The sequence below is a fragment of the Ovis canadensis genome, chromosome 3, assembly GCF_042477335.2.
Source record: "Ovis canadensis isolate MfBH-ARS-UI-01 breed Bighorn chromosome 3, ARS-UI_OviCan_v2, whole genome shotgun sequence".
Taxonomy (NCBI): Eukaryota; Metazoa; Chordata; class Mammalia; order Artiodactyla; family Bovidae; genus Ovis; species Ovis canadensis.
In genome coordinates this window covers 176,883,793-176,905,993 of record NC_091247.1, presented here as the reverse complement: position 1 = coordinate 176,905,993, position 22,201 = coordinate 176,883,793, and the positions used below count along the sequence as shown (strand labels likewise).

At 42.0% G+C, this 22,201-nt stretch overlaps 1 protein-coding gene across 1 annotated transcript in view; it reads left to right on the top strand.

Moving 5' to 3' along the window:
• GNPTAB (N-acetylglucosamine-1-phosphate transferase subunits alpha and beta) overlaps positions 1 to 22,201 on the top strand; it is an 86,086-nt gene that overhangs the window by 25,296 nt on the left and 38,589 nt on the right. The window contains exons 2-5 of the mRNA XM_069585154.1: positions 6,383 to 6,468; positions 14,368 to 14,487; positions 15,517 to 15,558; positions 19,243 to 19,448. Coding sequence (XP_069441255.1) covers positions 6,383 to 6,468; positions 14,368 to 14,487; positions 15,517 to 15,558; positions 19,243 to 19,448 — 454 coding nt within the window. The remainder of the gene's footprint in view (positions 1 to 6,382; positions 6,469 to 14,367; positions 14,488 to 15,516; positions 15,559 to 19,242; positions 19,449 to 22,201) is intronic.

Genomic DNA, 22,201 nt, shown 5'->3' with positions numbered 1-22,201 from the left:
ACAAATTTCTACTCTTGATAGTATTAAGAAAATAATTTGACACTAACCCTTAGATGAATTTTATTTGATTTACAAGTTTCCTTTTTTCATTCCTCATAGAGCATAATACTCATTGATCTAAAAAAGTTTGGAAAGATTTTCATAATAACATTTAGTTGACAGGAATAGCAGAAAGGGAAATGGTTATGATGGAAGAGAATCAAGGACATGATGGACTTAGGACCAAGGACAGAAGACCCAGAGAGGAGGTGAGGACAGGAAGAGCCAGTGTCCTTATGAAGCTGACATGTGGGCATACGAGGACACTGTGATAGCCACACAGTTGGGTGCCTCCTTAAGTCTAGACTTTTAGGAACGGCAGGGATTTCGAAGACAGTTTGGTCAAGCCTCCTTCATTATATAGATGAAGGAATAGCCAAAAAGGCTAAATAACTTGCTCAAAGTCACTCATGTGCTTCCCAGGGCATGCTAGTGGTAAAAAACCCTGCCTGCCAATGCAGGAGATGAAAGAGTCACAGGCTTGATCCCTGGGTTGGGAAGATCCCCTGGAGGAGGGCATGGCAACCCATTCCAGTCTTCTTTGCCTAGAGAGCCCCATGGACAGAGGAGCCTGGGGTGCTGTGGTTCCTAGGGTTGCAAAGAGTTGGACGCGACTGAAGCAACTTCGCACACATGCATGCAAAGGTCACTCAAAGTGACAGAGCTGGGATGAAAACCCGCATCCCAAATAAGAAGCCAGCATTCCTTCCATCTCCCCCAAGGTCCAAGAGTGGAGAACTCTGCACTAGAAGAGAGTTCCTAAATGTGTTAGAGAAGGACCCTTCGCTGTTGCTGTTCTTTCCAACACACTAGAGTGGTTTGGAGATGGTGAGATTAGTTTATCTGATGAAGGATGGCACGTTGTGTTCACATCAGCACATCGGCATCGCCCAGACATTGGTGAAGCTCGTGCTCTCCGCTGTTTTCTCCCCACCTTCGGTGGCCCTACTAACTGAGGACAATTATATTGAGTTTTATTTTTTCGTGGCTTAATTTACAAGAAAAATAGATATACTGGTTGTCCTTTTGCAAGCTACGTAGGAATATTGATGGAGAATTGCTTCCTTTTGAGCTCATAAGCTGATACAGATACATACAATTGTGTTACTGAGTATAGATACATAGTCTGTTATATATTTAGCAAAGCAGATGGCATTTCCCAGCTATGTGCCCGTCATTGGTTCGGTGCTGTTCAGTATCAAAGGCAGAGCCCATTTCTCCTCCTCTGGGAGTCAGCAAGTCCATGTGGACAGGCCGGTTGTGTGCACTTACAGCCTCAAGTGTACCACGCCTGAAGTGGGGCTCCCGAATCCCGCCAGCTCTCATGCCCTCGGTACTTCATACCTCTGTACTTGCTCCTCCCATGTCATAAGTGGCCCTAGTCTGTGTTCAATTACTCATTCTAGAAACGCTGAAAACCTAGCGATCGCCTTCTCCTTCACTCCCCTCTCCCTCTACCGTTCCTTGTTTCCCAGATGAACAGTGACAGACTTCCGTTTATCCTTTAAGACTCTGCTAACGTTGCTTCTTCAGGGCCGTCTTTCCCGGTGTCTTCCTGGAAAGAGTCAGGTGCTCCTTCAGTGCAGCTCTAGCCTGCAATAGAATTCTTTATTAAAAATAATCAGCTGTAGTTCCTTGAACTCAGGTAACTTAGCTTAATTCTCTTTATAAATATGGTACCAGGCACATTGACCGAACACCCTTTAAAATTAGTTGTTTTATTTATTTTTTGATTTTTTATTCTTCTAAAAAATTTTTTTTGGCTGTGCTGTGCAGCATTCAGAATGCTAGTTCCCACATCTGGGGTTGAACCTATGCTCCCTGCGGTGGCAGTGCGGAGCCTTGACTGCTAGACTGCCAGGGAAGTCTCTAAAATCAGTTGTTTTTTTAAATCAGTGCTTTGAGTGGGAGAGTTATTAATTTGTGGTGTTTATGAAACATCCCAGTGAAGTGAGGTTGTAAAGGTAGGCAGAGGCCAGGTCTTGAAAAGTCTGAATGCCACGAAAAGAAGCTAGTAGCAGTTGCAGCTCATTTAGGTCCACAGGGCCTTCAGTGTAGCCAGCTGTTGTCATGTGACTGCATTCTGGCCAATTAAAAGGGAAGGGGTAGGGGCAGCTTCTGAAAGTCTCCTTAAAAGAGGGGCTTGTCTTCCCTCGCTCTCGTCTTCTGTTGGCTGCAGTGAAGTGACTGGGGCTCTCACAGTCATCTTAGTGTATCAGGGCCACATCCTAGGGTTGGTAGAGCAGGACCCCAGAAGAAGCCTTGGCAAGAACGAAGGCCTTCCCGGAAGAGAAGCAGAATGAAAGGGCACGTTAAAAGGTCAGATAGATGGGATTGAGCTGGCACAGGAGACTGAGAAGGAGCCACCAGAATGATGAGTGGAAAACCAAGAAAGTGGTTCAAGAAGGAGGCACGGGGTGACACTGCCAGTGGAGTAAAATCGCAAGCAGGAGATTGTCACTGGGTTTGAGAGTGTGGAAGCCTTGGTAGGGCCAGTGAAGAGGCGAGAGCGGAAGTGGGGTTGGGGTGGCTGGAGGGTGGGTAGGATATGTCTTTCTGAAGATCAGTTCAGTTCAATTCAGTTCAGTTCAGTCGCTCAGTCATGTCCGACTCTTTGCGACCCCATGAATTGCAGCACGCCAAGCCTCCCTGTCCATCACCAACTCCCGGAGTTCACTCAGACTCACGTCCATCAAGTCAGTGATGCCATCCAGCCATCTCATCCTCGGTCGTCCCCTTCTCCTGCCCCCAATACCTCCCAGCATCAAAGTCTTTTCCAATGAGTCAACTCTTCACATGAGGTGGCCAAAGTACTGGAGTTTCAGCTTTAGCATCATTCCTTCCAAAGAAATCCCAGGGCTGAGCTCCTTCAGAATGGACTGGTTGGATCTCCTTGCAGTCCAAGGGACTCTCAAGAGTCTTCTCCAACACCACAGTTCAAAAGCATCAATTCTCTGGCGCTCAGCCTTCTTCACAGTCCAACTCTCACATCCATACATGACTACTGGAAAAACCACAGCCTTGACTAGATGGACCTTAGTTGGCAAAGTAATGTCTCTGCTTTTGAATATGCTATCTAGGTTGGTCATAACTTTTCTTCCAAGGAGTAAGCATCTTTTAATTTCATGGCTGCAGTCACCATCTGGAGTGATTTTGGGGAGCCCCCCAAAATAAAGTCTGACACTGTTCCACTGTTTCCCCATCTATTTGCCATGAAGTGATGGGACCAGATGCCATGATCTTCGTTTTCTGAATGTTGAGCTTTAAGCCAACTTTTTCACTCTCCTCTTTTACTTTCATCAAGAGGCTTTTTAGTTCCTCTTCACTTTCTGCCATAAGGGTGGTGTCATCTGCATATCTGAGGTTATTGATATTTCTCCTGGCAATCTTGATTCCAGCTTGTGTTTCTTCCAGTCCAGCGCTTCTCATGATGCACTCTGCATAGAAGTTAAATAAGCAGGGTGACAATATAGAGCTTTGATGTACTCCTTTTCCTATTTGGAACCAGTCTGTTGTTCCATGTCCAGTTCTAACTGTTGCTTCCTGGCCTGCATACAGATTTCTCAAGAGGCAGGTCAGGTAGTCTGATAGTCCCATCTCTTTCAGAATTTTCCACAGATTATTGTGATCCACACAGTCAAAGGCTTTGGCATAGTCAATAAAGCAGAAATAGATGTTTTTCTGGAACTCTTTTGCTTTTTTCCATGATCCAGCGGATGTTGGCAATTTGATCCCTGGTTCCTCTGCCTTTTCTAAAACCAGCTTGAACATCAGGAAGTTCATGGTTTACTTATTGCTGAAGCGTGGCTTGGAGAATTTTGAGCATTACTTTGCTAGCGTGTGAGATGAGTGCACTTGTGCGGTAGTTTGAGCATTCTTTGGCATTGCCTTTCTTAGGGATTGGAATGAAAACTGACCTTTTCCAGACCTGTGGCCACTGCTGTTTTCCAAATTTGCTGGCATATTGAGTGCAGCACTTTCACAGCATCATCTTCCAGGATTTGAAATAGCTCAACTGGAATTCCATCACCTCCACTAGCTTTGTTCGTAGTGATGCTTTCTAAGGCCCACTTGACTTCACATTCCAGGATGTCTGGCTCTAGATGAGTGATCACACCGTCGTGATTATCTGGGTCGTGAAGATCTTTTTTGTACAGTTCTTCTGTGTATTCTTGCCATCTCTTCTTAATATCTTCTGCTTCTGTTAGGTCCATACCATTTCTGTCCTTTATCGAGCCCATCTTTGCATGAAATGTTCCCTTGGTATCTCTAATTTTCTTGAAGAGATCTGAAGATAGCTGCCCTTAAAGAGACGGAAAGTTCAGAGTAGCATGTCTAAGATGGAGGGGGTGGGAGGGGAGGGAACATTTCCCTGAGATGCTGGAATATGCTGATATGCTAATGGGAATAGTCCTATTGAAAGGGAAAGAGAAAGGAGGCAAGGTCTTGAGCAGATGAGTTGATGAGATCCAGACAGAGATTGGGTGTTTGCAAGGAAGGGGGACACTTTCTCTGTGGTAAAGGGAGTGAAGAAGAAACTGGGGCATCTGTGTAGGTAGGTTTATAGATTTGGGGTGCACACATGAGGGAGCTCTTATCTAAAGCTTTCCATCTTCTCCTGAAATGTTGAGCAAGGTCAGCCGAATCCTCCACAGGTTGTGAGGTCACCACCCCCCGTATCTTGTTCATCTCTTCTGTTGTAACTCCTGTTCTGTGCTTCGTAAAGTTCCCCGTGTTTTGGATGGATCATGTAGCTGCCTTGAAGTCCTCCAGTGCCCCCGTTTCCCACGGCAGTTCCCCTTCAGGGCCCGGCTCCCTTCCCAGCCCCGTCTCTCTTTAGGTACTGCCTGTGCTCCAGCCAAAGCCACCGGAACAGTTGCCCTCAGACAACCCCCATTGCTGCCTCTCAACCTTTGAACATGCCCTCCTGGCACTGACCTTTTCTCCCTACCTGGTGAACTTGTTCTCCAAGACCCAGTCCTCATATCACAATGCACTAAATCCCTTTGACTCTCCTCCCCCTTCCACAGGCCAGAAGCTGTAGCTTTTATTTACATAATTATATAACTATCCTTTTGAATATTTTTTTTAGTTTTATTTTTTGGCCTTTCCACACGGTATGTGGGCTCTTAGTCCCCCATCCAGGAATCGAACCCATGGACCCCCTGCATTGGAAGCACAGTCTTAGCCACTGGACCACCAGGGCAGTCCCTAACTATCCTTGTATCATTCATTTGGATGGAGCACAGTGTAGGGCAGGCACTGAGTGAATGGATGAATTTTGATTGCTTTACCTGTTTCTTTCACAATGCTTTATTTAAAAAATTTTATTGAAATATAGTTGATTTACAATGTTAATTTCTTTGTACAGCAAAGTAATTCAGTTATACATATGTATACATATACATTTTTCTTCTAAACATTCTTTTCCGTTTTGGTTTATCATAGATATTGACTATAGTTCCCTGTACTATACAGTAAAACTTTGCTGTTTACCTGTTCTATTTATATCCTCTAACCCTAATTCCCACTCCATCTCTCTCCCACCCTCTCCCTGGTATATATATATATAACTGCATTTTTCTTATGCATCTGTTAATGGATATTAGGTTATTTCCAGTCTTGGCTATCGTAAATAGTGCTGTTGTGAACATAACTGTGCATGTATATTTTTGAATTATATTTTTGTCTGGATATGTGCCCAGGAGTGGGATTGCTGGATCATATGGCAGTTCTATTTTTAGTTTTTTGAGGAACTTCCTTGTTTTTTGAGGAATCTACTCTTTTCCATAGTGGCTGCACCAACTTACATTCCCACCAGCAGTGTAGGAGGGTTCACCTTTCTCCACACTCTCCCAAGCATTTATTTGTAGACTTCTTAATGATGGCCATTCTGACTGTGTGAGCTGGTATCTCATTGTAGTTTTAATTTGCATTTTTCTAATAATTAGCAGCGTTGAACATCTTTTCATTTGCCTGTCGGCCATCTGTATGTCTTCTTTGGAGGAATGTCTATTTAGTTCTGCCTATTTTTCAATTGGATTGTTTGTTTTTTGTTGTTGAGTTGCATGAACTGTTTATATATTTTGGCAATTAAACCCTTGTTGGTCACATCATTGTAGATACTTACTCCCTGTCCATAGGTTATCTTTTTGTTTATGGTTTTCTTTGCTATGCAGAAACTTGTAAGTTTGATTAGGTCCCAATTGTTTATTTTTACTTTTATTTCTATTGCCTTGGGAGTCCTTTAGCAATCCTTAATGAAATTAAGATGAAATGAAAGTTATATACTCTCAATATTTGATGCAGAGTAAACATTGTTTCTTTTTCTTTCTTTCCCTAGGTGGTTCTGGAATGGAGCCGGGATCAATACCATGTTTTGTTTGATTCCTACAGAGACAACATTGCTGGGAAGTCCTTTCAGAATCGGTGAGAAGAGACCACTTTTGGAGAGTAGCTTATTTGGGCTCAAATGATAAGTTGTGAAATCACCCATGCTTTATATGGAACAGTTGAAGGGGTCTTTCCAAGTTGTAGATAGGATTTAGCTTGTCACACGTGAAGGAACCTTGTAATCCATCCTTACGTTTCTAGGGATGACAAATTTGATTCTCAAAGAGCAATCCTGCCTTGCTGAGTATTGGGTACTTTAAGTTACATGAGCTCACTCTGTCCTTGACCCAGTTCTGTGAGATAAAGATAATTCCATCCCTCTAGGATGAGAAAGCCAGATGGCTACTCTGTAGCCAGTTCCAAGCCCCAGCCAGTGTTTTGCTGGTCACTGTGTTAATAACCAGGGCCTCTGTTGTGGCATCCACCAGGACCCTCACACGCCCCTGTGGTCACCACACCTTGCTGCCTCGCTATGGGGAGGAGCAAAGAACCTCACACGTGGGGTCTTTTTCTCATTAAGGCCAAGCTTGGTGCAGCCACTCCTGAATGCTGCCTTCACCCTTCCTCTTCCTTGGAGATTTTTTCCTGCCTCAGGAGGCAGACCTCAGGGTGCAAGCAATCTTTTCCAACATCCTCCTTCCTTCTTGCAGCTAAAATGAATCACACAGGCTCTTTTCCTGTTTTGCCTGTAAAACTGTTACATTGTTTTATATCATTAAAGCAATATATGTCTGTGGTTGAAAACAGTTCAAGCAGTACAGAAAAGTTAAAAAGTAAAGCCTATTTCTGTCTCATTCTGACCCAGAGCAACCATGGCAAATGAATTTTTGTTTTGGATTCTTCTAGTGTCTGTCCTTTTAACCTAAAAAAAAAGAACAGAAAACAGATTGTGTCCTTTTTGACTTACTTTATGCAGTATCTGTTGACTCCTTTCCATTGTAATGGTACAAGGATAGTCACTGTAGGGCATGGAGCAGGCGGTGACCAAAAACAAACATGGGGTAGCCAGTAAAGCTAGTTAACCTCTTAGAAGACAATTATCTAACTATCAAAGACTGTAATCAGAAATTTCCCTGGATCCTGACTGTTTATTTTCCTTGGAGAATAGACTCTATGAGTCCTCCTCTTTACCTTCACTGAACCAGAAAACCTAGTAAAAGTATAACTAGTAATTGCTGTTGATTGGTGTACCTCGAACATTTTCTGGGAGTGCCTCTAGACTACATCAGCAATTTACATGAAGCTCTTGTTTCTGTTTAGAATTACTGCTTGGCGCCTCCATCCACTTGTTATGAGCACCTATGTGGTTCCTATCAAATTAGTTTTTTTAAAAAGCTATGCCAGTTAATCTTAGATGTATGCACTATTATAGTCCTGAACATCCAGCGAGGAAGGGCTGTGGGATTCCTTGAGTTCACTTAAAGCTTTACCCTTTAGTCCTTAAAGCATCCCGTGTATGAATGGCATCCCTGAATTTGCTTCTTCAATTAAGGTTGAATCTTTGAGCCCTACTCTGTTTTAGATGCTGAGATCTGACTCTCTACTGTAAAGCATTTTGCAGTTACATAGGGGAGATAGCTTATAAACAAGTACCTGAGGAAGTAGGGAAACTCTAGATCTTTCTCTTAGGAGCTCTTAAAACAGCAGTTTCCAAAGACCCAGGGGATGGGGGGCAGTGGGGGAGGAGGACAGTGGAACCAAAGCTACTTTTATGACAACACTGAGGTGTTATTTGCCTTTTTTATTGCGTTGACATTTGCACTCATCCTGTGAAAGCCATGGTGGGTAAAATTGCAACACCATTACAGCATATCTGCAGGAGTCAGAAAAATGCTGAGTTTGCTTAAGAGTGTTCCTGAAATGTCAATCTGATTATATCTTGACCCTGTGAGTACACATTTTCTTAATGTTGTGTGTGATGCAACGGAAAGCACACTTCAAGCACCACATGGTTACTGTCTTGAGGAAAAGCCCTCATGCAGTTGTTTTGAGTTGCAACCTGAACTTGGTTTATTTCATGGATCACCATTGTTATTACTTGAAAGGACAGATGACAGTGTCAGTACTCAGGCTTGGTTATATTTGGCAGGTATTTTCTTTGCCGTGAACAAAGCAATCCTGTGTTTGAAGGGAAAGAAACAAAGTCATTATTGCCAATGATAAAATTTGAGCTTTCAAGTGAAAATTAGAATTTAAGAAAACTTGTTTCCACCCCTGTGAGCCTAACATTTCACAATATTATATAAAGACTTCTTTGATTAGATTTGCAGCATTATCCAAGAAAATCACATTTGTTAATATAATGTAAGAAAATATGTCACCATCTGGCTGAGTTGCGTAACTCAGTAAGCTTTTGTTTTCCAGATATCAATGTATTGATGTTGTAGAATTTTACACAGATAAAAAAGCCATTCAGTGTGCAAGAAAGACCAATGGATATTAATGTAAAAGCACAAAAAGTTCATTAATATGGTTTCAGATTATACACTGCAGCCGATTTTTAAGAAACTACCTCATACTTTGGTGTGGTATCAAATAATATCAACCACTATTTGAAAAGGCTATTAAAATACCCCTTCCCTTTCCAACTGCATATCTGTAAGCCTGAGTTTTCTTCAACCCAAACAACATCTGGGAACAGATTGAATACTGAAGATGGAGACACTTCCTTGCTTCTCCTAAGTCATTAAAGAGATGTGGAGAAATGTAAAGCAATGCCTCTCACTGAATTTTTGCCTTGTTTTTTGAAAATACTACTGTTTTCATTTAAAACAGCATGTGAAGGGATTTACTGTTGTTTTAAAATGAATTAATATTTTTTGAATGTCTGCCTAAGTTTTGAAAGTGGCAAGTGTGGATATTTACAACCTATAAACAACCTTTGGGGCTCCTTAAGAATTTTTAGGAGTGTGAAGTGTCTGGACCCTAAAAAGTTTGAAAATCACTCATTAACATAGCAGTTCTCAAGCTTCAGTGTGCAGCAGATTTCTACAGAGGGCTTGACAAAATGGACTTTCTCCCCACCTCCAGAGTTTATGCATCTGTGTGTCTCAGGGGTATAGAGAATTTTCACGTCTTAAAAAGTTCACTGGTGATACTGAAACTGCTGGTTTGGTGACCACACTACGAGAGCTGTTGCAGTAACGGATTCGTAATGAGCCATCATTTTCCTGCTTCTCCAGTTTTTATTTTAAGACAACGCTGATTGTCCTAAGCAAAGCTGAAAATGGCTCGTTTTTTACCCCAGCATTTGTGAGTACTCAGCCTACTCTGTCTGATGCTGCGCTGCATGCTGGTTGTGCCTCTCAGCCTTGACAGAGTCTCAAAACTTTTAGAAGGAAAATTAGCTCACGCAATCTAGGCACTGAGGTCAGCTCTCTTAATCATGTTTTCTTTCTAAAGAGTATGTGTGTGTTCTCTATTTATTCTTATAATTTCGTTGTTGTTTAGTTGCTAACTCTCTGTGACCCCCAAGAACTGTAGCCCACAATGCTCCTCTGTCCGTGGGATTTCCCAGGCAAGAATACTGGAGTAGGTTGCCATTTCCTTCTCCAGGGGATCTTCCTGACCCAGAGCTCAAACCTGAGTCTCCTGTATTGCAGGCGGATTCTCTACTGCTGAGGAACTAGGGAAGCCCCTCCTAATTTTAGGGCATTAAAATGTAGTTTGATTTTTATGCAGGGATATTTCAAAATTACCTAATTTTGATGATGACAAGAAAAGGTAATATTACATGGATGTTGATGGTTGGATAGCTCACCAATTCAGGGAACATGAGCTTGGGAAACTCTGGCAGATAGTGAGGGACAGGGAGGCCTAGTGTGCTGCAGTCCATGGAATTGCAAAGAGTCAGACATGATTTAGCGACTGAAGAAAAACACCCTAACATCATATGTTCTAGTACGTTTTAAAATAGCCATAATTTTTATAGGAAGTTTTCAGTGTTTTGCTAGTGTTTCTGCATGTCTTCTTAATGTTGTCCCTGAATGAAAAAAAAAAATCCCATTCTGTATCCCAGTATCAAGTGAATATATAAATTATGTACTGCTACTAATTGTGAGGTATTAAATTAGGGGCTCAGTTTTGTCATCTCTAAAATGCAGATATTAGATTAAGTGTAAAATCTCTTCCAGCTTTGGTTCTCAGATGCTATTTATGTTCTAAGTTTTCTTCTCTGCTTTATTGAATGTAGAACCAAGGGACTATTAAGTGCCTTCATATTCCTTTAAACTAAAGTGATTAAAATAAGAGTGGTATCACTGTCACCACGGGTTTGGTTTGAATCATAGATCACTTACTTAGTCTTCAGCTCTAAGATGAAGGCTTCCTTCTCATCTGGAGACTAAGATAGTGGTCTGCGGTTAGAATGAAAGCCTCAGACTCACTGTGACCATGTCTAAGAAGTAGAAAAACAACTGACTCACTGGCCAGGGGGCAGATCACAGGATCTTCTTAGGGTTGTCAGTTTAACACCAGAGAGTTAGGTTGATCATGTAATACAGTCTTACTAGAAGAGCCAGGACATAAATGCATTATATCTTTAATGTTGCTTTCCTTGGTTGAGCTTATAGAGATAATCTCTTGACTATTAAAACAACCTGTAATAGCAGATAGTTACTTGTACAGGAAAACTTTGGAATGTGCATATTTCTCCTTCCTTTTTAAAAGCCTTTCTAAAATATGTCACTTAAGTGGGATTTTTGTTGTTGTTAATTTTTTGTCTCTACGTAGACCACCTGTGACCTAACTTACATGTGGGTAATGTGAAGCATTTTTTTTTTAATAGAAGAGACAACTGTTTATGTTGAGGGAATGAACTGATAGTTATTTAGACAATAAATACATATTAAACCCCACTGTGTCTCAGGCACTATTCCTAGGCACATAGTGTTGAACAGGAGGAACTCATTGACCTCACACAGAAGTGATTTTTAGTGGGGGAGGCTTTTATTTATTTATTTATTTTAATTAAAAAAAATGTGAACTGTAATCTACATATAAGTCAGTAGTTATCAAAGTGAGTTTCTGGACCAGCAGCATTGGCATTACCTGGGAACTTGTTAGGAATGCAGTTTCTGGGGCCCCCAATCCAGACCTAGTCAATGAGAGACTCTGTAGATGGAGCCTGGCCACCTGTCCAGCAAGTCCTGTAGGTGCTTCTGATGTCTGCTGACATTTGGAACCAACCATATAGAAACATGCAGAAGAAAATCAAGAGAAGGTAGTGTTTGCATATCATGACGGTAGGGAGAGAGAGCCTGAGAGTGAATGGGAGAGAGAGGAAGGAATTAATGAAGATGGGCACAGAGCACATGACACCATTTCTGCCTTAGAGCTGCTCAGTGAGAAAAATAGCACAACCGGTGTGCTAAGGACTCCTTAGAGAATGGAGTACAGTGGAAGTTGCCTGTTAAACGTACGTTTTCTTTGTGAGAGGAGAGGGGAGAGGGCATTTGGGGAATGAGGAAGTAGTTAAAAGAAGCAGGAAAGAAAGGATATTCTAAGCAGAGGAAGTGTGTTCAAAGGCACAGAGGCCTGCAAGCTCTCACCCTGTTGGGTAAGGGCATATAGCTGGCATGTCCAGAGCACGAGGTATGGATTATGAAGTTTAGATTTCATTCTGCAGGCAGAGGCACCTTGACAGGAGGACTCGTAGATGTTCAGCTGTCACTTGTGCCTGAGTCTGAGGTGATTGATTCCACATTTTTTCCCCACGAAACTCTGGGTCCCCTGGTACCTTTCTGACTCTAGTCTCTTCTTAGATTCTTCCCTTTGCTCCTGTTTGTCTCTGTCACACTGGCCTCTCATTCTTTAACCATGCCAGATAAGCAGCTGCCTCAGGGCATTTGCGCAGGGCATTTCCCTTCTCTGGGCTCTACCTGCCCAGTTGCCCACATGGCAGCTTCCTCACTTCCTTTATCTCTTTGCTGAAATGCCAACCTTTCCAGTAAGGCCATCTCTGATCTCCCTATTTAAAACTGACTCCCTCCCACCACACACAAGACCTAGACACACTGTATATCCCCCTTTTCGGCTCCATAGCATTGAACATCATCTGACTTCATTTATTTGGTTTATTACCTGTCTTCACCTTTCTAGAATGTAGGCTTCGTGAAGGCATGCATTTCAGTCTGTGCTGAGTCCCCAGCACTTAGAACAGTGCCTGGCACGGCATATAGTCGCACTCGGGAAATAGTTATTCAATCAGTGGATAAATGCTTCTTTCATCCAGTCATCTCATCTTCTTTTAAGCTAGAAGTGATTATCACTGTATTTTCTTCCTTCCATAATTTGAATGATTTATTCCCCAAACTGCATTATTTCCCCCTGAGATTATTAACCTGTGGCCAAAACAAAGATTGTTAAGCGTTTTAGTGTTTGGAGCCCTTTGTGCGCTGGGGGCCCGATCCTGTGCCTGACCTGTGAGGAAGACAAAAAGGAGGGTAAGCTTGGGTCCTTGGCCTAAAAATAAAACAACTTCCCTCACACCCCCTAAAAAAATAACCCTGAAAGTGTAGTGTTCCTTGGAAAAGATCAAACCTGAGACAGAATCATCCAAAATATGTCTTATGTTACTATGAGCTCTGTAGTGTAGTTCCAGAGCAGGCTCTGAAAGATGGGTAGGATCTTGGTAAGCTGATGAAGGAAAGGAGGAAAAAACTTTTAGCAGGGATTAAATCTGAGATGGAGCTTAGACAGGACAGTCAGGAATTAAAAGCCTGCCTGACATCTGGGCTTCCCTGGTGGCTCAGATGGTAAAGAATCCGCCTGCAATGTGGGAGACCTGGGTTCGATCCCTGGGTTGGGAAGATCCCCTGGAGAAGGGAACAGCTACCCATTCCAGTATTCTTGCCTGGAGAATTCCATGGACAGAGGAGCCTGGCAGGCTACAGTCCCTGGGGTCGCAAAGAGTCGGACATGACTGAGTGACTTTCACTTCACTGACTCCTTAGGTCAGGGGTATGATACATAGTAAGGGGGAAATCGAGCAGGTTTGGGAAGGTCTTCTATGCTAGTGTCTCAAGTAAGTCGTCAAGCTCTTATCTGCCAGGCACAAATCCTAGTCCACAGGGTACTTTAGGGAACAAAGCAGGTGTGATTCCTGCTGCCCTGGAGCTTACTTTCTAGGGGAGGCACACATGAATTACCAGTATATGTAATGTGTCAATTATTTGATCTGTTAGGAGACTACTGCTATAAAAAAGAAAAATAAGAGTCCAGCAAACAAGATTGGGAGGGGCCCGGCTTGGTGGCAACAAAGAATGGGAAGTCTGTAGCATTAAATAGGTAGGTCTTCGTTGTGGAAAGTGAAAGTTGCTCAGTTGTGTCCGACTCTTTTCGACCCCATGGCTTGTACAGTCCATGGAATTCTCCAGGCCAGAATATGGGAGTGGGTAGCCTTTCCCTTCTCCAGGGGATCTTCCCAACCCAGGAATCGAACCCAGGTCTCCTGCATTGCAGGCAGATTCTTTACCAGCTGAACCACAAGAGAAGCCCCGACATTGTGGACTGCTGGCTGACTTCTGGGGGGTCATTTTGTTTACGCTTCTAATTTCTTTTCTGTGTTTGGTTGCATTTGTATCCCAGCTTCCTCATTTGCTAAACTGAGAATATAGCACTTTGACCATCCAAGACCTCCTCTACAGTCTTGAAATGGAAAGGACAGCAGCCTCTATACAGGGTGGTTGTGATGATCAGATGATGCAGAACTACATCAAGCGTCTAGCAGAACGCAGCTCACAGAGAAGGTCCTCAGTAGATATCACTGCCCCAGCCCCAGTTTCAGAACATGCAAGTCTGTGATATGCACCGTGGCTGGATTTCCTTTTGTTGATGTTCTTCCCTAACCTCTGAGCTTAATCCCTGTATGCTCTTCTTATTCCCAACTCTATTGGAAAAATGCATATAAGCCAGAGGACTTATGGGTTTCCCTAGGCTCTGTCTGCCCATGCCGATCGACGTGGTTTACACCTGGGTGAATGGCACAGATCTTGAACTGCTGAAAGAGCTGCAGCAAGTCAGAGAACAGATGGAGGAGGAGCAGAAAGCAATGAGGTAAAACTGATTGGATTGTTAGAGAACAAAACACAGCACCGCACGTTCTGTAGTTATAAGTAACAGTACATTTCAGAAGGTAAGATGATGCTCACATTGCTGTTCAAACAAGAATCTGCATCTCAAGTTCATACCGTTAGAGGATTCTGGCAGTCATGCATCCGACCCTTGTTTCTTGGTGCCCAAGAGGACTTGGCCACTTTGGCGAGATCCTGGCCTCACCCTGCCAGGTGGCCACTGTCTCATGAACGTGGTGCTCTAGGTCTCTGAGGGCCTAAAGGTGGAGGAGCCACCACCCAAAGGAGCCCTGGTCTTCCCCCTCATTTAGCCTGAGTCCCAGGCGTGATAGTTTCATGAAGTAAGGTTTTGTTATGCAAGACAGCTAGATTAGTCCCTTGAAAATAAAACAGACCTTTGATAAAGGTAGTAAAAAGTATATTTTTTACCCTTTTTAATATCAAACAGTACACTATGGAATTAGAAACCTGGGTAGTTGTTTTAATGGAATTTTGATTATTTTATTGACTTTATCTGGGAAAAGTACAGTGGGTTTCTGGAGAACCTTCTGAACCAGAGGTGTGGCTGATGTAATTTCCCCTTTGATTCCTCAGGAGTATTTACTGGGAGTTCTCCTATTCATTTCTTTGTAAATGCTATGGGTGCACCCCAGTTGCAGGTCTTTGGCCCTGTTATACTGCAACCCATTTGTCTGTCTCTCTCTCTGTTCTCTCTGTGCATGAAAATTACTTTGATAGCCTCATACCAGTTTTACTAGTAAAATGCAAAAGCTTATAGTTTAAGTAAATTTTCCTGGTTACTATGGATGGGACATGATAATATTTGTTGATCGTATCTTATTAAAATGTAGAATTTATTATGCATAAATATACACAGTACAGTACTTCTTAACCTACTGGTTGGTCCTTGTGGAGTAACCAGGAAAATCAATGTTGTTAAGTTCCCTCATATTCTCATGTAAGGCTAACGCTTGTCCATGCGTGTGTGATGAAATCTGTTTCCTTTCACTAGAGAAATCCTTGGGAAGAACACAACAGAACCAACCAAGAAGAGGTAAGCATTTTGATGTTCCTCTCAGGAGTGAAAATCAAAGGAGTGAAGTGAAATGTCCAGGTTTTTCTCCCTTGCTTTTGTTGGCCGCACAGTATTTTTTGCTTGCTCTGTTGCTCCTGTTCAGTCACTCTTCTGCAGTCACTCTTCCCTAAATTAAGTGCATACGTCAGATGAGAACACAAAGGCAGAGCTGACTGAGAGCTCTGATTATTCTTGTTGTAGGTAACCAAAGCATTATCGTTTCTAGATGCATTAGGTAACATTTCTCTTGTTTGCCCTTTCTATTCATCTGTCTTGATGTGCTATTCTCTTGGTCCATTCAAATCTAACTTAAACCTAGTGTTTTCATTTATAGAATCTATGCTCATTGTTTAATTATGTGTTCAATGTATATTTCCTTATCTTTAAAAGCCAACATAATCATATGTCTTATATCTAAGGATTTGGGAAGGAGATTTAACCCAATGACAAGAATTAGATTATTTCTCTTCATTGGAATTGTACCTGAGACTAAATAGGCCCTTAACACAAGACTGTCTCATGAACAAGCGGAAATCTGGTAACTGCCATTTGCCCACTGAACCATCAGACTTAAAATAGAAGAGTTATTCATAGAAGTGATCCAGAAGTGCCTTCTGAATCATCTCTTAATGTTAATTATGCATATTTATTTATAAATATCTATTGCTAATACTGTTATTTTTAAATGACTTTTAAATTAAAGCTGTGATGCAACATTACAGAAAGGTCAAGAGGAAAGAAAAGAACAAGTTCACATAATTCTGTGGCCCTCCACAATTATGATCATTTTCTTATTTCGTTTTCATGCACATTTTTATAGTAAACAATTTCTAATCTATATGGTTTTCTATTTTTTGTTTAATGTAATCATACATATTTCTGTTTCCTTACTACTTCTTACTTATCCATTTTAATAGTTATATAATATTCCATCAGTTCAGTTCAGTTCAGTCGCTCAGTCGTGTCTGACTCTTTGCTATCCCATGAATTGCAGCACGCCAGGCCTCCCTGTCTATCACCAACTCCTGGAGTTCACTCAAACTCACGTCCATCTAGTCGGTGATGCCATCCAGCCATCTCATCCTCTGTCGTCCCCTTTTCCTTCTGCCCACAATCCCTCCCAGCATCAGAGTCTTTTCCAATGAGTCAACTCTTCACATGAGGTGGCCAAAGTATTGGAGTTTTAGCTTTAGCATCAGTCCTTCCAAAGAAATCCCAGGACTGATGTCCTTTAGAATGGACTGGTTGGATCTCCTTGCAGTTCAAGGGACTCTCAAGAGTCTTCTCCAACACCACAGTTCAAAAGCATCAGTTCTTCAGCGCTCAGCTTTCTTCACAGTCCAACTCTCACATCCATACATGACTACTGGAAAAACCATAGCCTTGACTAGATGGACCTTGGTTGGCAAAGTAATGTCTCTGCTTTTGAATATGCTATCTAGTAAGTAAGCAAGTAAGTAAGTGAAGTCGCTCAGTCGTGTCTGACTCTTTGCGACCCTGTGGACTGTAGCCTGCCATGCTTCTCCGTCCATGGGATTCTCCAGGCAAGAATACTGGAGTGGGTTACCATTTCCTTCTCCAGGGGATCTTTCCGACCCAGGGATTGAACCCGGGTCTCCCGCATTGGAGGCAGATGCTTTAACCTCTGAGCCACCAGGGAAGACGAATATGCTATCTAGGTTGGTCATAACTTTCCTTCCAAGGAGTAAGCGTCTTTTAATTTCATGGCTGCAGTCACCATCTTCAGTGATGTTGGAGCCCAGAAAAATAAAGTCTGACACTGTTTCCACTGTTTCCCCATCTATTTCCCATGAAGTGATGGGACCAGATGCCATGATCTTCGTTTTCTGAATGTTGAGCTTTAAGCCAACTTTTTCACTCTCCTCTTTCACTTTCATCAAGAGGCTTTTTAGGTCTTCTTCACTTTCTGCCATAAGGGTGGTGTCATCTGCATATCTGAAGTTATTGATATTTCTCCCGGCAATCTTGATTCCAGCTTGTGCTTCTTCCAGCCCAGCATTTCTCGTGATGTATTCTGCATAGAAGTTAAATAAGCAGGGTGACAGTATACAGCCTTGACGTACTCCTTTTCGTATTTCGAACCAGTCCATTGTTCCATGTCTAGTTCTAACTATTGCTTCCTGACCTGCATATAGGTTTCTCAAGAGGCAGGCCAGGTGGTCTGGTATTCCCATCTCTTTCAGAATTCTGCACAGTTTATTGTGATCCACACAGTCAAAGGCTTTGGCATAGTCAATAAAGCAGAAATAGATGTTTTTCTGGAACTCTCTTGCTTTTTCCATGATCCAGCGGATGTTGGCAATTTGATCTCTGGTTCCTCTGCCTTTTCTAAAACCAGCTTGAACATCTGGAAGTTCATGGTTCACGTATTGCTGAAGCCTGGCTTTGAGAATTTTGAGTATTACTTTACTAGCATGTGAGATAAAGTATACTATAATTTGCTAAATGTTAGGAATTACTGTATTTTTGTTATTGATGCTATATGTGGGTCTGTGGCATTTTCTGTGTGGGGGTTTGTTTGCTTTTCCTATTTTTGTTTCTCTTCTACTTGAACTACATTCTTGAACGTAAACTACTTAGGAAGAAGCATGTGTGTGTTTTCATGGGTCTCATGGAAGTGTTGGGGGTGTGTGTGTGTGTGTTAGTCACTCAGTCTTGTCTGACTCTTTGTGACCCTGTGGACTGTAGCCCGCTAGGCTGCTCTGTCCATGGAGTTCTCCAGGCAAGAACACTGGAGTGGGTTGCCGTTCCCTTCTCCAGGGTATCTTTCTGACTCAGGGATCAAAGCTAGGTCTCCTGCATTGCAGGCAGATTCTTTACTATCTGAGCCACCAGGGAAGCCCACAGGTGTACATAATATATGTGTGTGTATTAGCAAATTGCTTTTGCAAAGAGGAAATGAGGAATTCATCTCGAGGGACACTGCAGAGTTTGACAAGGGTAGGCATGCTACACTTGGATGAACGCTGCCTCGGGTGCTAATTTAATAAGCTAAAGGCCATCGTTTTCTTTGCATTTCTTTGACACTGATGAAGTTGCACAATTTCATGTATTGTTTATTAACTGGCCATAGCTCCTACCTTCTGAATTCTCTGTGTCCATTGACTGTTATTCTAGGTATTTCTTATGTTTAGGCAGGAATATTCCATGTAAATTCATCACACCTTGTCACATTTGCTTTTGTTTGCATTGTGTCCTGTTATATTCAGTGTACTCAATTGTATTCCAGTTGGAATTGGTAAACTGTATCAGATAAGATGACATTGTTAACCAGAATTTATCTACTTCTTATGTAATAATGGGTTTTACTGGAGTTACAGATAATGTTGAAAACAATAATAATGAAATGCTTAACTTCTTGTACACCTTTGAGTTAGTAAATTTGGGGGCAGTCTTATTTTATTAATAGGAGTTTGAAAGCTCTATCTTTTGAGTTGTACTTGTTTAATAATTTTCTACCATACTTGCTAACTTACTAAATTTTTATATTCTTGAAATAGAATTCCTTGTTTATTGAGCATTTATGATTTTTAAATAAAACACAGAAGAAACATCTGTAAAATTTAGTAGGAACCAGTGGGCTTCTCAGCGTTGTTTACCTTTTTCAAGTACGTAGTTGTGAGTACCTTCCTGTCTTTCCAGTGAGAAGCCTCTGGAGTGTTTGCTGACGCACTGCATTAAGGTGCCAATGCTTGTCCTGGACCCAGCCCTGCCCACCAACATCACACTGAAGGACCTGCCGTCTCTTTATCCTTCTTTTCATTCTGCCAGTGACGTATTCAACGTTGCAAAACCAAAAAACCCTTCCACTAACGTCTCAGTTGTTGTTTTCGACACTACCAAGAACGGTAAGATCTTCTTGTGGGTATTTTAAAGTCTTGATATCATTGGATGCTGGGATAACAAAAGTTTGAATGGAACAGAATTGATTAAGTTTTTTTTAAATGCCTGATAAACTAAAAATATAACAAGGGAAGCAGGAGAGCTGCCACTGTATTTCAGAAAGGGGTTATATATATTTCAGCCTATGTAACACACATGCCAGCCTGAATGCTGAGGTCAGGTCCTGAAACCTGAAACTCACGTTTACTGTATTCTCTTGGCTCTGAGTTATTCTGGAGGCTTTTTTTTTTTTTTTAAAGCATATAATTCCTCAGCAAGGTTGTCTTCTGCAGCTTGTACTGACCATGCTTGGAGCATTCTTGCTGAATGTTCTGAAACGTCTGGTTATGCCGTTGATTTGGCCAGACAATACCATTAAATTTGTAATTCTTGGCATAAAACCTGCACCCACATCCTTAGAGATCCCGTCCTCCCGTCTGGCCACTGAGCTGCTGAGCCCCACGCCTGTGTCTCTTTTAGTAATCCTTCCTCTTGTCCCTCATCCTTCCTCAGTACTGAGCTGCTCTCCCTGGAACCTCTGTTTTCACTTGTGTAAGATGAAAGCTGTCTCATTCCCTTTACAGTTCTGTTCTCAAGTTCTCATTCTTTAAAGGTTGTACCTCCCAGCTTAAATCTTTGGAACTGTCTTTGACCTGTTCTTACTCTAATCAGTAACCAGCTGCATCCTATTGAGCTGCTTTTTTTTTGCAAGACTCTTATCTTTCATACTTAATCAGATTTCCTCTAATTTCTTCACTCAGTTCCAGTAATAGAGTCCTGTCTGCTCTGTCTACCCCTAAAGTTCTTCTCAGATCTGTCCAGCACATAATTGATAAAATCAGTATTTTCCATGCTGTTTACAGTTGCTCTCTCTTTGGAAAGAATAATAGTAGTATGTATTTGTTTTTTACATGGATACAAACCCTCTTGCTGGTGGTACAGACTGAGGTTTAATTGCCTTGGTCCTGCCCGTCATCCCTTGCTTCCCAGCCCTCCTTGCATCTCCTCGCAACTGTCAAGCATCTTCACACACAGATATGGGGTTGCCTGTCCCATTCTTCTTCCTCTCCCAGCCTGTCTCCTGTTCTTCGTGTGTGTGTGTGTGTGTGTGTGTGTGTTTGGCTGTGCCACATGGCTTGTGGGATCTTTGTTCCCTGACCAGGGATCGAACCCTGGCCCTCGGCACTGAAAGCACAGAGTCCTAACCATTGGACCACCAGGGAATTCCTGCCATCTACAGTTCTTTCCAGCCCCATGAGGATCCTGGACTAGTACATTCACAATGATTTTATTTTTCTGTATCCCTATAGTACTTGTAATCTAACTCACAACTTAGTTTTTGACTGCTTAGGAGTTTATGGGGTTCTCATCTAATTTCTTCAGAGCAGAAACCTCCTCACCAGTTTGTGTACTGAACAATGTCTAACATAGTGCTCATTTCCTGGGACTTACTATTTGTGATTTGAAAGGTCCAAGTACAGATATCTCCCCCTTCACATTACCAACCTGTTTCTGAATGATTTTGTATAGAAACTTGTTTTTTAAATTTATGCTACATTTTTAAATATATAGGGAAAGTAAAAGGATAATTTTTGACAAATTTAACAAGTTACCTGATTTATTGTTTGCCTGAGTTTAGCTTTCAGTTCAGTTCAGTTATGTCCAACTCTTTGTGACCCCATGGACTGTAGCACCCCAGGCTTCCCTGTCTATCACCAACTCTCAGAGCATACTCAAACTCATGTCCATTGAGTCAGTGATGCCATCCAACCATCTCATCCTCTGTCGGCTCCTTCTCCTCCTGCCTTCAGTCTTTCCCAGCATCAGGGTCTTTTCCAATGAGTCAGTTCTTCACATCAGGTGACCAGAGTATTGGAGTTTCAGCTTCAGCATCAGTCCTTCCAGTGAATATTCAAGACTGATTTCCTTTAGGATAGACTTGTTGGATCTCCTTGCAGTCCAAGGGACTCTCAAGAGTCTTCTCCAATACTACAGTTCAAAAGCATCAATTCTTCAGCACACAGCTTTTTTTATAGTCCAACTCTCACATCCATACATGACTACTGGAAAAACCATAGCTTTGACTAGACGGACCTTTGTTGGCAAAGTAATGTTGCTGCTTTTCAATATGCTGTCTAGGTTGATCATGGCTTTCCTTCCAATGAACAAGCGTCTTTTAATTTCATGGCTGCAGTCACCACCTGCAGTGATTTTGGAGCCCAAAAAATAGTCTCTCACTGTTTCTGTTTTTTCCCCATTTGTTTGCCATGAAGTGATTGGACTGGATGCCATAATCTTAGTTTTCCTAATATTGAGTTTTAAGCCAACTTTTTCACTCTCCTCTTTCACTTTCATCAAAAGGCTCTTTAGTTCTTTGCTTTCTGCCGTAAGGGTGGTATCATGTGCATATCTGAGGTTATTAATATTTCTCCTAGCAATCTTGATTCTAGCTTGTGCTTCATCCAGCCCGGCATTTCTCATGATGTACTCTGCATATAAGTTAAATAAACAGGGTGACAGTTTGCAGCCTTGACATACTCCTTTCCCAATTTGGAACTGGTCTGTTGTTCCATATCCAGTTCTAACTGTTGCTTCTTGACCCGCATACAGATTTCTCAGAAGGCAGGTCAGGTGATCTGGTATTCCCATCTCTTTAAGAATTTTCCACAGTCTGTTGTGATCCGCACAGTTTTTTGGAGTAGTCAATAAAGCAGAAGTA